This window comes from Lemur catta, chromosome 1 (assembly GCF_020740605.2).
Source record: "Lemur catta isolate mLemCat1 chromosome 1, mLemCat1.pri, whole genome shotgun sequence".
NCBI classification, from domain to species: domain Eukaryota; kingdom Metazoa; phylum Chordata; class Mammalia; order Primates; family Lemuridae; genus Lemur; species Lemur catta.
In genome coordinates, this window is record NC_059128.1 from 277465670 (window position 1) to 277479036 (window position 13367).

Genomic DNA, 13367 nt, shown 5'->3' on the forward strand with positions numbered 1-13367 from the left:
GATAGACAATAACCCTGAGTGTCAAGGTCAGAGTGGCACCCTCTGGGGTCTTCCAGGCATAGATGGTTGTTAGAGAACAGTATCTCTTAAAGGCCAGGCAGAGCAGCAACCAAAGTATTACTCAATCTATACTGTCAGAAGAATCAATGTTGGATGATCAGGAAGCTGAAGACCACTGCCCCAATAGCAAGTCAGGGTCCTCCGCCTTGTTTCCAGACCCGCATGAATTTTCAGACCCAGAATGAGTGACATTGATATACACAGACCTGAAGTGTCCTCATGGTCTGCCTGTTATATGACATTATTTCCCAGGTAATGACCTACTTATGGCACCCAGGCCTAGGTATGGTTCACAGTAGGTCCACCAGTGAATGAACCCATCCCACGGTCATTTCTCCAATCCCCAAATGTATAATGGAAGTAGACAACTATCCAGGAAGTCTCTGTGGGTGTTTGCAACTATCCACCTACACAGATTTCTCAGCACGTGGGATAAGAGCTATCAGTGAATGCCAAGGGGAAGCTTCTAAAACTGTCCCCACTCAGCCAAAAGAGTAAATCAAAAATAATATCACATCCTGTGGCAGGGGGAGGTTGAAATTTGAAAGCTTAGAATTACCCTTAAAGACTTAAAGGTTGCAGGAGTGTGGTTCCTACCATATCATCATTTAATTAATTTAGTCCCTGCAGAAACCAGACAGGTCCCAGAGGATGTCAGACTCCTGAAAACTTAAGCAAGTAGCAGCCCACAGCTGGCACTGAAGCTTCCTTGCCAGATGTTGTGTCTTCACTAAGGCGCATGCTCAGGTACACGGGATGCAGGCTTTGATCTGGGCACTGTGTTCTTTTCATCTGTATCAAAAAGGAGGATGAGAAACAGCTCACATTTGCTTAGAATGGACAACGGTATTCACTTACAGCATTGACCCAGGGCCGTGTTCACTCTCCCTGCTCTGTCATAACATAGCCTGAGGAGACCTGGCCCAGCTGGACCTCTGCGGAACCAGAGTGATGACATCATGTGAACCAGACCCAGTGAGCGAGAAGTGGCAATTAGATCTGACCTTCAAAGTCAGACTCATGCAATCAAGAAAATGGGGAGGAACCCTATGAAGATTCAGGGGCCTGCACATGAGTATACTTTTAAAAGTCCAGGATCTGGGGCATGCCAGGACATCTTGGCCAAAGTAAAGATTTTGTATCTCGTCCCTCCTAAAACAAAGACTGTAACACAACACCTGGTAGGCTTCTTCGGGTTGTGGAGATATTAATCCACAGTTGGGAATATTGCTCACACCCATATAGCAAGGGACACGAAAGGCTGCCAGTTGTAATGGGAGCCCAAACAGGAAAGGCTCTGCAAAAGGTCCAAGTTGCATGGCAAGTGGCCATATGACCCAGCAGCCCCCATGGTACTATAGGTATTGGTGATGGAAAAAGACACGGTGTAGAGTTTTTGGCAATCCATGTTTGGAAAATTGCAGCTCAGACACTTAGAGTTCTAGACCAACTCCACACCAACTATAGCAAAGAACAATATAACTTCAGAAAGAACAACTCCTAGCATGCTATTCAGCCCTGGAAGAAATGGCGCACTTGACCATGGAACACCAAGTAACAAATCATTCATGATGGGCCAGATTCTGTCACACTCACAAAGACATAGTCGGGCAGGCCTGGCAGCAGCTCATTGTAAGCTGGAAGTGGTCCATGCAGTCAGGAGTGCAGCCCTACAAGCAGGTAGCCCAGACCCACATTATTCACCATGGCTGCGTCAGTGTCTCGCCTCAGCTCACACCTGTGACCACATGGGAGGCCCCTATGGCCACGTGATGGAGGAAGAAAGAGCTCAAGTGGCTTTACCACGGGTCAACTGCACATGAGGGTACAATCAAAAGTAGCCAGTGGCTGTGGTGCAGCCTCATTGGGGGGGGGGGACCTTGAAAGACAGTGCTGAGAGGAAATCCTCCCAAGGGACAGAGCTTTGGATGGTGCACACTCCATATTGAAGGGGAACTGGAACTTGACAGTGGGCAAATATTGTTAGCTTCATACACTTTGACTGGACTTGGGTAGACAGCCACATCCAGGAGCAGTTTACATCCCCGAATCTAGCCAAGCCTTAGCATCACCTGAGAAACTTCTGAAGAACATGGATCCCTAAGCCCCATCCCCAAATTACTGAAATAGATGCTCCAGATATGGAGCCCAGAAATCTACATCTTAAGTCATATCCTTACATTCTGATACTGCTAGTCCTTGAACTAATAGGTAGGAAAATTTGTCTAAGTGATTAGCAATGCCATAACAAAAAACAAAAGCATTAATGATGAATGCAAACACAAAAAACACTGTGTGCTTAATATATACTTTTTAATTCTCATGGCCACTCTATGAGGTATGTGTTATTATTAATCCCACTTTGTAGACGAGAAAATGGTAGTGAGGTGACTTACCCAAGGTCATTGGCAAGTGACTATTGGAGGTAGCAGTTGAACTTAGTCTGACTCTAGAGTCCTGCTTAATGATGATGCCACAGTGAGAAACGCAGTCAGGGAAAGAGAAGGTTGCTGAAAAAGCTGTAATCCAAAAAGTGCATATACCTTATAGGGCCAAGTCCTGTATTTACCTAAAATGAAGACAAAATGTTTTTCCAAATAGTTTAACGTCAATGTCAGAATCTTTCATGATAGCATTGGAATGCCACCTAGTGGCTCCGCAGGGCTGCTGGCACCGTAACTGCTCTCTCTCTCGGATTATGTAGGATCAGCTCAGAAGAACAGAAAAGTTGTTATTAAAATTTGGTAGATGCAAGTGTCCAATTCCAGAAGAATGAATTCTATGACTGCCAGGAAAAGTTTTAAAAATATAGTGAGAATATAAAAATTAAGGAAAAAGTCAAAACAGGTGAAGTCAATAATAGCAATAAGAATGATAACATTCTTTTTTTAATAAAAAGACTATAGTAATAAAATGTGAAAGAGAAAAGACAATATGCAAATCATTTTAAATTTATATTCAGATAATGAATTTATTATATGCATACCCTAAAAACTTTTTATGACTAATCCCTTCTTCCATGAATTATCCTGATTCAGCATCTTCTTCCTGTCCAGGTGTAAGAAACCATCTGCTCCCACCTCTGTCCCATGAGACCTCATGGCAATTGAACAAAATCAAAAGCACTGGAGGATTAGAAGCCCACCCTTGTCTTCTCCTCAATTTCTGTGAGATTCATTTTCTCTCAAGCTCTGTTGAATCCAGATATACAGAGGTGAGGCAACCTCAGCAGGGCAAGGTGTCAGCATTGAGCACCCACGGTGGGATGTGAGAAACAAGGTGGGAAAGAACGAAGCATTGGCCAGGAGCAAGCGATGATGTTAAGGCCTCAGGAATCATCATTCGGGGCCAGAGCCGGGATGCAGCAGTCAGAAGACAGCGGTGGTCCTGTGAACAGGCCCAGCCTCTGCAGCTTCTGCTGATCTTTCCAGGGACATGCTAGTGTCAGGGTTTCTTAAAGCTGCCATTCGGCATTAAATAGGAGAGAGAACATCCCTTCCACAAGACTTATATATGGATGAACCTCAGCAACGTGACACCAAGTGAAAGAAGCTGCACACAAAAGACTACAGACATTGCATGATCCCATTTATATGAAATACTCAGAATAGGAAACCCCACAGGAATAGAAAGCAGATCGGTGTTTGCCAGAGGCTGGGGGAGGAGGAAACCGAGAGAAACTGCCTAATGGGCCCAGGGTTTCACTTCCCAACATCTTTCATGCACCAACTGCTACTGAACTGTTTGCTTTAAAATGGTTACTTTCCATTCTATAACAAAGACACCTGTACCCGAATGTTTATAGCAGCACAATTCACAATCGCAAAGATGTGGAAACAACCCAAGTGCCCATCAATCCACGAATGGATTAGTAAACTGTGGTATATGTATACCATGGAGTACTACTCAGCTATAAGAAATAACGATGATACGACATCTCTTTGGTTCTCCTGGAGAGAGCTGGAACCCATCATACTAAGTGAAGTATCCAAAGAATGGAAAAACAAGCATCACATGTACTCACCAGAAAACTGGTTTCCCTGATCATCACCTAAATGCACATCGGGGAAGGATACCAACTGGATATCAGACTGAGATGGGGGGGTGGCGGGAGGGGATGGGTATATGCCTACATGATGAGTGCGTTGCGCACCGTCTGGGGAATGGTCATGCTTGAAGGTGCTGACTCGGGGAGGTGGGGGGGAGGGGATGGAGGTATGACTACATGGTGAGTGCCAGGCGCACTGTCTGGAGAATGGACACGCTTGAGGCTCTGACTCAGGGGGATGGGCAGGACATGGACAATGTATATAACCTGAACTTATGTACCCCCATGATGAGCTGAAATGAAAAAAAAAAGAAAAAAAAAAAGAAAAGAAAATGGTTACTTTCACATTATTTGAATTTCACCTCAATCAAAATATACCTATATACCACCTTATGTGGCTAATGCCATAAGTATCACAAATAAAAAATATATTTTGTCTAAAATGACCAGGGCGTTTTAAATTTTGAATATTGTGATGGTTGATTTGGGGTGTCAGCTTGACTGGATTAAGGGGTCCCCAGACAGCTGGTAAAGAAAGCATGAGTTATTCTCAATGCTTCGTGGGCACTGAGCCCACTCTGCTGCTGCTGCAAAGGAAACCCAGGTGGTTTGCCGGTTGATTAGAATGATTGGGCTGCCCCACGTGCATCTGGGAGGGTGTTTCCAGAGGAGACTGGCCTGGGAGTAAGGACTGAGTGGGGAAGATCCGCCTTCAATGGGGGCAGGCGGCACCCTCCAATCAGCTGGGGCCCCTACGGAACAAAAGCTGGAGGAGGAGAAATTTGAGCTTTCTTCTGAACCCAGGACACCCTTCCTATCCAGTCCTGGGCTATCAGAACTCCACGTTCTCCAACCTTTGGACTCTGGGACTTGCACCGGACTTGGATGGAGAGTTACACCGTCCGCTCCCCTAGCCTGCGGCCTTGGGGCTGGGACCGAGCCACCCCACTGACATCCCTGGGTCTCCAGCTTGTAGACACCTTCTCATGGGACTTCTCAGCCTCCCTAATGGAGAGACCCAATGCCTCTAATAAGCCCCTTCTCAATACCTCTCTATACATATCCTATCAGTTCTGTCTTTCGGGAGAACCCTGACTAAAACCCACGCTTAGTATTATTTATAAGATTTAGCCGGTGACCTCAGACCACTCTCTAAGGAAAGAAGGTCACTACAGAGTTCTCGAGAACAGGGTCTGATAGGGAGAACGGGGAGAAAAACAAAGTCACCTGGGCTCCTGGGAAGGGAAAAGAGAGCTCGTAGTAGCAGGGAAGTTGTTAAAAGAAACAACTAGAAAAGCAGCTACTCCAGCTTTGGATCTTTGCTTGGGGAAGGCTCGGCATTCAGGTGAGTGGGGCAGGTTTCCTGAAGGTTTGGCCCTGTCTCTGGGAAGTTCCCAGCTTGGGGATCCTGTGGCACAAGAAACCTGAGTCTAGAAGGATCCGAGGCCTCCTCTGCAAGCCTTTCTCTTGAGCCTCAGAAGGAAATCAGCAAGTGGCCGACAAGCGTGCATGCCAGACACACGCCCGGTTAATGAAAACCACACACGCAAAACCAGAAATGTGTTCTACCTGCCTGTGACAATCTGGAGCAGGAAAGGCAGATGGAAAATGGCCTCGGGAGCTTTATTCCCAACCCTCTGCATCTAAGGGGGAATTGAGTTTCTCAAAAATAAAGCCTTTCTGTTTACAAACATACTGTTTTTGCCAAAGAGAATTCTTTATTTTAGGTGCTTTGGGAAAACTGCAGAGTCCTGGGGTTTGGGGCCAAAGACGCCCAAATGTTGCAATCCTAAACCTTTGGCAGTGACAAAAACATGTTTGCAAGTGGAAAGTTTTTGGTGTGGGGCTTTCGTGTTGTTTTGTTTGGGTGTGTGTTTGTTTGCTTGCTTCGTGCCAAAGGATTTCCTCTGCATCTTCCCAGAACCGGGGACCAGGGGTCGGTGCTCTGCTTGGGATGTTGGCCCCAAACCACCTGCACCCCTCTTGTATGTCCTACATGGTTTGAGAAAAAAAAAAAAGCATCCTTTGAGCTTAGGGAGCCACCTTCTTTCTACCTTCAAACCCTAAGGGAAGCCTCGAAGGGTCAGAGGGGGTGATATGAAGAGTTCTGTGTTCGTCACTGCGGATTTCATGAGGGCCGAGTGGATTTCCGCATCTCGGTCTCTGATTAACCTGCACTCGGTTCTTCCTTATCTCCTGCCCAGCAGCCCATATTTCTGTCTCTCTGGCTACTACCTGCACCGAGGCGTCAGTCTGATGTATGAACTACAGCTTCCTGCCTATTAAAGCTGGACTTTCCGAGATGACTAGCCCAGCAGGATGCAGAGACATAAAACGTGGAATTCCCAGATTACAGACCAGGGACCATAGTCTTGAAAGCCAAGGCTTCTGGCGGACAAGACTCGGCCACTTTGGAACTCACAAGGCTAAGCCTGCTCCCAGGTATAAATATTGGACCATTCGGGAATACAGGAGGGTCCGAGTGCCCCATGCAGACACCGAATGGGGCAGGGAACTCGGGATGGGTGGGCCTGGGCCCGATGTAGGACCAAGCGGGATGGCGTGGGGAGAGCCAGTGGGCGCTCAAGCCTGTCTGTCCCCACCCTGGACGGGGAGCTGAGGGGGAGCACACCTGCACCCCGATTCCATCCTGTGGATGTTCTAGAGAGCTCTGAGCTCAGGGCCACCCTGGCCACCCAACCTCTGCATGGCGTGGCCATCAGCACCTTGTGCTCAAGAAACCCACAGTGGGTGGCTGCAGCCCCTGTCCTCTCACCACCTGCCCCCTGCTCCAGCCTAGTCCTCCTCCTGACTCGCTTTCACGAGAACCGCATCTTCTGAGTCACCCGGACCAGGCTCCTGGCATCAGCTTTGCTGTCTCCGTCCCCTCCGCGGCTCATCTAAAGCCAGACACCATGGATTCTACCTCCCTGGTGGCTTTTCCATCCATCCCTGGTGCCAAAGCCTGATTCAGGAATCTCATTTTCTGTCTCAGTGAATGGAACCAATTTAATAGTCTCCTAATTCCTACCCCACCCTCAGTCTCACCAGCACGAATCCTCATAAACTTCCATCTTTGTTTCTAACCTGGCTCCTGTTCTGTCTCCTGGCCTCATCCCTCTCTACTCCTCCTCCTCCTTCCCCATCTTTACCCGTGTGTCACAGCCCCCGTGCCATGTGCCAGACAGACGACATTTTTCAGTGTCTCCAATGCAAGAGTGATAGTCTCACCCCTTCAAGGCTTCATAGACACCCTTCTTTCTGCCTAGACCATGCTACCCCTTTTCTCCCATCTCATGCCTACTCCTCTCTCACAAGTACTGGGTGCCACTTCCTCCAGGAAGGCCACCATACTTTCATCAACAGGTGGCAGAAACACTGATTCCCACTGCCTGAAACCTTAGGATGCATACTCATGTCACTTAACAGGAGCCTCAAAGGGTGGAGTCAGTGGTGCCACACTGTCCTCAGGACCCTATCGCTTTCTCTGTTGTTTCTTTGCGTCCCTGATGTTGGCTTTATCTTCAGGCTGGTAGCAAGACGTCTGCTCCAGTTCTGGACATCAGACACATCCAGAAACTACCATGTCTAGAGGAAGAAGGGAGTTTGCCTTTCTGTTCCTTCCACCAGGTGTGAGGAGACATTTCCAGAAGTTTCTCCTATTTCCCTGCCCCCCACCAGAATTCCCCTTACATTTCGTTGGCCAAAATTAGTTCAGGTGTCTATGGCTCTGCCAACCACGGGCGAGGGGAGTGGCAGTCATCTTTTAAAGAGCTCAGTGTCAAGGTGTTAGCTGTTAGGCCACCACACGGGCTGAGTGTGGGGTCAGTGTCCCCTGCAGTGCACAGCTGTGCTGAAGACAGCGAGGAGACCTGACCCAAACCCACATTTCATTTGGAAAGAAGTAGGGGGCAACAGGCAACCCACAGCGTCTGTTCTCCTTTGCTACGTCCTTTCAGAGTCTCATCTTCCTCTCCTGCCTCCTCGCCCGGCCCCTTGTCCCCACCATCTCTTGACCTCGAAGGCCAAGTCCAACCACACGTACTAGTCCCGAGTATTCAGACTGACACCGTCTAATGACACCACAGAGCACCCTTCTCATCATCTCTTGACCACATGACTTCTTTGAAAGTTCCCTGACGGCCAAGCAGATGTGACTTGCCACCGCACCCCCTCTCGCACCTGCGCCCTGCTGCACACACGTGCGGTGGCCATAAATGGCCGTGAGTGGGTGGGCGGAACACTGAGCTCGGGGTCCACAGCCTCGCATGGCAGCCTGAGCTCAGCTGTGCACCTACTGTGTGCACTTGGGCGAGTCACTGGGCCGCTCAAGACTGAAATGAGGCTCTCGGACCAGACGTCTCCACGACTCCTTACAATTCTCTGTTTGTTTCCCAGGGCTGCCACTGCAACAAGTTACCACCAACTGGATGACTCAAAACAACAGAAATCTAGCCTCTCCCAGTTCCCAAGGCCGCGGAACTCAAGGTGTCGGCAGATTTGGTGCTTCCTGGGGGATCTGAGGGAAAATCTGCTCCGTGACTCTCTCCTGGATTCTGCGGGCGGCTTGCAGCTCTTGACACTCCTTGGCTTGTAGCAGCATCACTCCAATCTCTGCCTCCATTTTTACATTCCTTCTCCTCCGTGTGTCTCTGTGTCTCAAAGCTCCTCCTCCTTTCTCTTATAGGGACAGCAGCCATTGGACTTAGGGCTTACCCTAAATCCAGGATGATCTCATCCTAAAATTCTTAACTTGGCGACATCTGCAAAGACTCTATTTCCAAATAAGGGCACATTCACAGGTACCAGGTATTAGGCCTTCAACATACCTTTTTAAGTAGCACGAGCTTAGGAGATCTATTAGATATTCAAGCCTGGCTAGACATCATAGAGAAAACACAACTAAGGACCACTCAACGCTGAAATGTTTCCTTTCTTTTTCTTTCTGTTTTTTTCTTAAATTACCTACAAACACATTGTGGACCCTTAATTTGAAGGCTGAGTGCTTTTTTGTTGTTGTTATTTTTCTCTTTTCATTTCTTAAACTACTGGCAGCGAGTCTGTCTCCAAATCTCAGATACTGATCTTGAACACTACCTCCATGCTCTAGGATCATTTATTTTGGCTTCCATTACCCATTCACAGCCTGCAAGTCCCTAGAATCACTGCCGCAGGGGCATGTATAGATCCCAGCTGCCTCTTCAATTCCTAGTGCCTTAAAGTCTTGACGACGAAGGCCGGGACCCTCAGAAGAATCACATGGAGGCCTCCATGTTTACTGAGCCTCGTGGCTCACTCAAGAAGCAGACAGTCTCGACTGAGCCACAGGAGACCAGGAGCACCGCTGTAACCACAGACATTGCACAAAGTGTCCCAGCACATCCCAAGCAAGCATCACTCTTTAATGCATCTGCAGTGGGGAAAGGTACTTCTGATACCTCTGTACCTAGTCGTACCAAATGATGCTTGATGCAGTTGATGCATGAGGTGGTTCATTCATCAGCAAACAAAAGCGATCATTTTTCTTCCTTGATGAATGTATCTCTGCAGCCTTCGTGGCTGGCAAATCAATCCTATAGAATGCGAATCCTCAGAGAAGGAAACAAGGCCAAGCTGTGCGCTGCTCTTACGTTATGTCTATTTTAAAAGTTGACTTTGGCAGATGGGTGGACCACGCACACAATATATCTACTTCCAGAAAGATAAGGGGGCAGTGAGGAATCAAACATTGCATTTTCTTTAAATTCCCCCTTGGAAGCGACTGACTTGGCTTGAGAAGGGGAGTAGAATACTTGCCTCAATAATGATGAACAAGTTGGAACAAATGATAAAGAAAATATTGAAGCTATCAATAATTCATTTTTGAAGAAACTGTGGGCTAAAGTATTTCTCGACTAGTGAATTCTAAAGAACGTAAATCTCCAGATTATATTCTATCTGAGCCAGTGTTTTTTTCCAGAACTTTGGGAATGTGTCTAAGTGATGAAATAAACTCGATACTGTTTTTTAAAGAGTTCTCTGTTAGGAGATGCGAGTAGCAAGGGGATGATTGTGCACTCGGGGCTGTCCCTTCAGAACAGGAAAACAAGAACCTTAAATCATCCAGATGAGGAAGCTGTACAGCCCGACTGCCCTGGTCCAAATAATCAGGAATGTTTCAGTCCAACGCCCCCTCTCTCCTTTACAACAGTGAAGGACTAGAGACGGTAAATCCGAAAGGGACCCTGACAACTCCTTCTAGTGCCCACCCCTGTCCTACCTCAAAACACCTTAAAACTCTCCCCACTCCCCTTTTTCCTCTACCCCAAAACAAAACAACAAAATTAAACTTTAGAAAAGTTCATGAAACAAAACCTTACGAAACCTGCTTTGGAGGTTCAACAATGTATTTTTAAACCAATAACGTGAATTTTTCCATGCTGAAGAGTCATGTAATTGGGTCACCAAATAAAAAAAGACACAGCTGTAATGGAAACCATTTAGGGGGGAAAAAGAAAAAGCCCTGACTAATCATAAAGTGATGCAAATTTGAAAGGAAATACTTAGACTGTATTTTTACCCAGCTGAGCAGTCAGATGTTTGGAAATGCCCTGGATTTTTCTAAATATTTCCTGCTGTTAATAGCAAAAGGGCTCAGATGCTTCAGAAACAAAGGACACGCATTAAAACTTGTTTTCTGTGCCCTTTTCTTATTTACAGCTGCTCAATTTGCAGTTGCAAGGGGAGGCCTAACTGTGAAGACTTGAAAGCTTAGATGTTTACCCTGAGCTGCCACACAGTTATTTTTGTGAAAATTACTGAGAAGCGTGTGTCTGGGAGGACGCAGAGAACTGCAAATGAGAGGCTGGAAAGAGAAGGAGGTGATGAAGGACTTAGCACATTTTCGGCTTGTTTCTCTTACAACCTGCAGGAGAACCCAGGCAGTTCACGGGCTCCAGGAGAAAGCCCCAGATGGCTGCGCTCCAGGGGGTTTGGCGAGGCCCCGCCAGCACCAGAGGCCTGTGGTGAGCTGGCCTCCAGGACAGGAAGGTGGTGACAGCGGCGGCCCAGTTACATGGCGCGAGAGCCCAGAGGACAAGTTCTGGCAACCACCTGAGCGGTCCCCTGTGGCCTTTTCTTCAAAAGTGAAGATGGGGAGAGGAGAGCCTGGGCAACCACAGGTGAGGTGGCAGCTCGGGTGAAGCCTGTAAACCGTCGGCCCAGCCAGCCCTAATGAGAACCAGACACCCAGAAGTATTTGCAGACTCGGCAGGGGCGGCAGCGAGAACCACTGGCGGAGCGGGGCTGCTCGCCAGGGCGGAGGGCCCGAGTGTCTTCTGGAACTCCCAGGGCAAAAGGCAGCATTAGCGACGTAAATTCAAAACAGGCCGGGGGGAGCTGGTGCCAGGTTTGGCCCTGGGTGACTGCGTGGCTCCTTCCCCAAAATAGCACGTGGAACCTTTGAAAAATGTGCTCTGGCCCCTTTTAGACCCTAACCCTGAAGACACAGGGTGGGAACTAGAGTGGATTTGCTCAAAGTCCCTATCACCCTTACTGGCTTTCAACCCAGCTCAGAACCCGTCCCTAAGAAGCAAGAAGAAAACCCGCAGCCCCCAAACAGCTCCCAGCGGCAGAGCCCAGAGAGTTCCATGCTGTGACCCTCTGAGGCCAGCGTCTCTGCAGAGGGGTGGTCTGCAGAACTCCAGTGTCCTGTTCAGGGAGCAGCCTTAACTCTCTGAAGATGTCACGCTCAGCTCTTCCTAGGGTAAAGATTCCTTTTTTAGATTGCTAAATCCGGCCATCTTCGATTAGAAGTTAGGTCAAAAAATAAAATGTTCCAATCAAATCCTGCAACGTAATTTTCACAGTGTCCTTGTGGGAACATTTACCCATTAGCACGGCTGGTGCCGGGGGCAGTGGCCTTTCCTTTTATCTCTTTAGGGGCGGGGCGAAGGGGGACCTGTAACCACAGAAAACCATAAGCCACGTGGCTCTCACATAGTTCCCACATCAAGCACAGCCTAGTGGTTACAAAGGGGGAGAGAGGCAGGGACACCCCCAGGAATCTGGGACCACTGCTATGGGCTCAATTGTCCCCCATACATATGTTAACATCCTAAAGCCCAGTACCTCGGAATATGCCCTTATTTGGAAATAGGGTCATTGCAGATGTGATTTAAGATGAGGTCATGCTGGCACAGGGTGAGCCCCTAATTCAATAGGACTGGACTCCTTATGAAAAAAGAATGTCACGTGAAGAGACAGAAGCAAGTGCAGAGAGAAGCAGCTGTGAAGACACAGGGGAAACACAGCCACCTGCAAGCCAGGGGGTGCCTTCTTGAGCCCACCAGAGCTAGGAGAGAGGCCTGGAACAGATTCTCCCTCGTGGCCTTCAGCCCTACCGACACCTTGATCTCGGACATCAGGCCTCCAGAACTGTGAGACAGTGGATGTCTGTTGTCTAAGCCACCCGGCCCGTGGCAGCCATGGGAAACTAACACAGTCACGTGTGACTTTCATGGGCCCTAAGCATTTCTCCTTCGTGGGGCTCCATCCTTCCTAAAAAATATTCAAAGTGACTTTGCAACTGTGTTGGTGTAAACACAGATGAAATCCAGGCTGGGTCATGTTCATTTTCTTCTTCTGATTTTAAAAGAAATGACAACATTTTCATGGACACCTAAAAGTCCCATGGGCCCTCAGCTCTGTGTCTTGTGGGCTTGGGAACAGTCACTGAAGTCCCCAGACAGGGTCAGGTGCCTCCCGGGCTTTCTCTGTCTTGGCACCATATGGAATTTACCTGTTATCGTGTCTAATGTCTCCTTGCCCCCCTCCCCCTGCTGAACACACTCCAGCACCAAGACTTCATCTTACTTATCTCTGTGGCCCTGGCACAGCCTGGCGCATAGTAAGTGCTCAATAAATAACTCCTGCACCAACTTGAACTGAACAGACAGGGATCTAGGGTTACTCAAGGTCATTACTGAAACATGAAGCAAGAAAAGAGCAAAAGAAGGAAATTTTGGCAAGAACAGAGCTTTAATAGCTAGAGCCTCAGCTTCTGGTAGCAGGGTGAGGATCTGGGAGCTCAGCCCAGGAAAGTTTTTGAAACTGAAATAATAAAATGAGTGTTTTATAACCATCCATTCTGTTCCTTCTCTCTCTCTCTCTCACCCTCCCTCTCTCTCTCTCTCTCCCTCTCCATCTTTAAATATTATTTTTCACTCTCCAGGGCTCGGTGGCATTTTCTTATATCAGGATTATTTGCCTTCCTTCAGAT

General features: G+C 48.0%; 1 protein-coding gene across 9 annotated transcripts in view; it reads right to left on the minus strand.

Annotated features, from left to right (window-relative positions):
- Positions 1–3864, minus strand: part of LOC123630714 — a 114278-nt gene extending 110414 nt beyond the window's left edge. For 6 of the 9 annotated variants that reach the window (XR_006732742.1, XR_006732738.1, XR_006732740.1 and 3 more), the window contains exons 1-3: positions 2630–2970; positions 2457–2517; positions 658–852 (exon numbers count right to left, since the gene is read on the minus strand). Coding sequence is in view for 3 of the 9 variants with exons in the window: in XM_045540615.1 (XP_045396571.1) it covers positions 658–660 (3 nt within the window). In the remaining 6 variants the exon portion in view is untranslated. The other 3 variants (XR_006732739.1, XM_045540616.1, XM_045540617.1) reach the window with 3 other exon arrangements.
- Positions 3865–13367: the final 9503 nt, after the last annotated feature.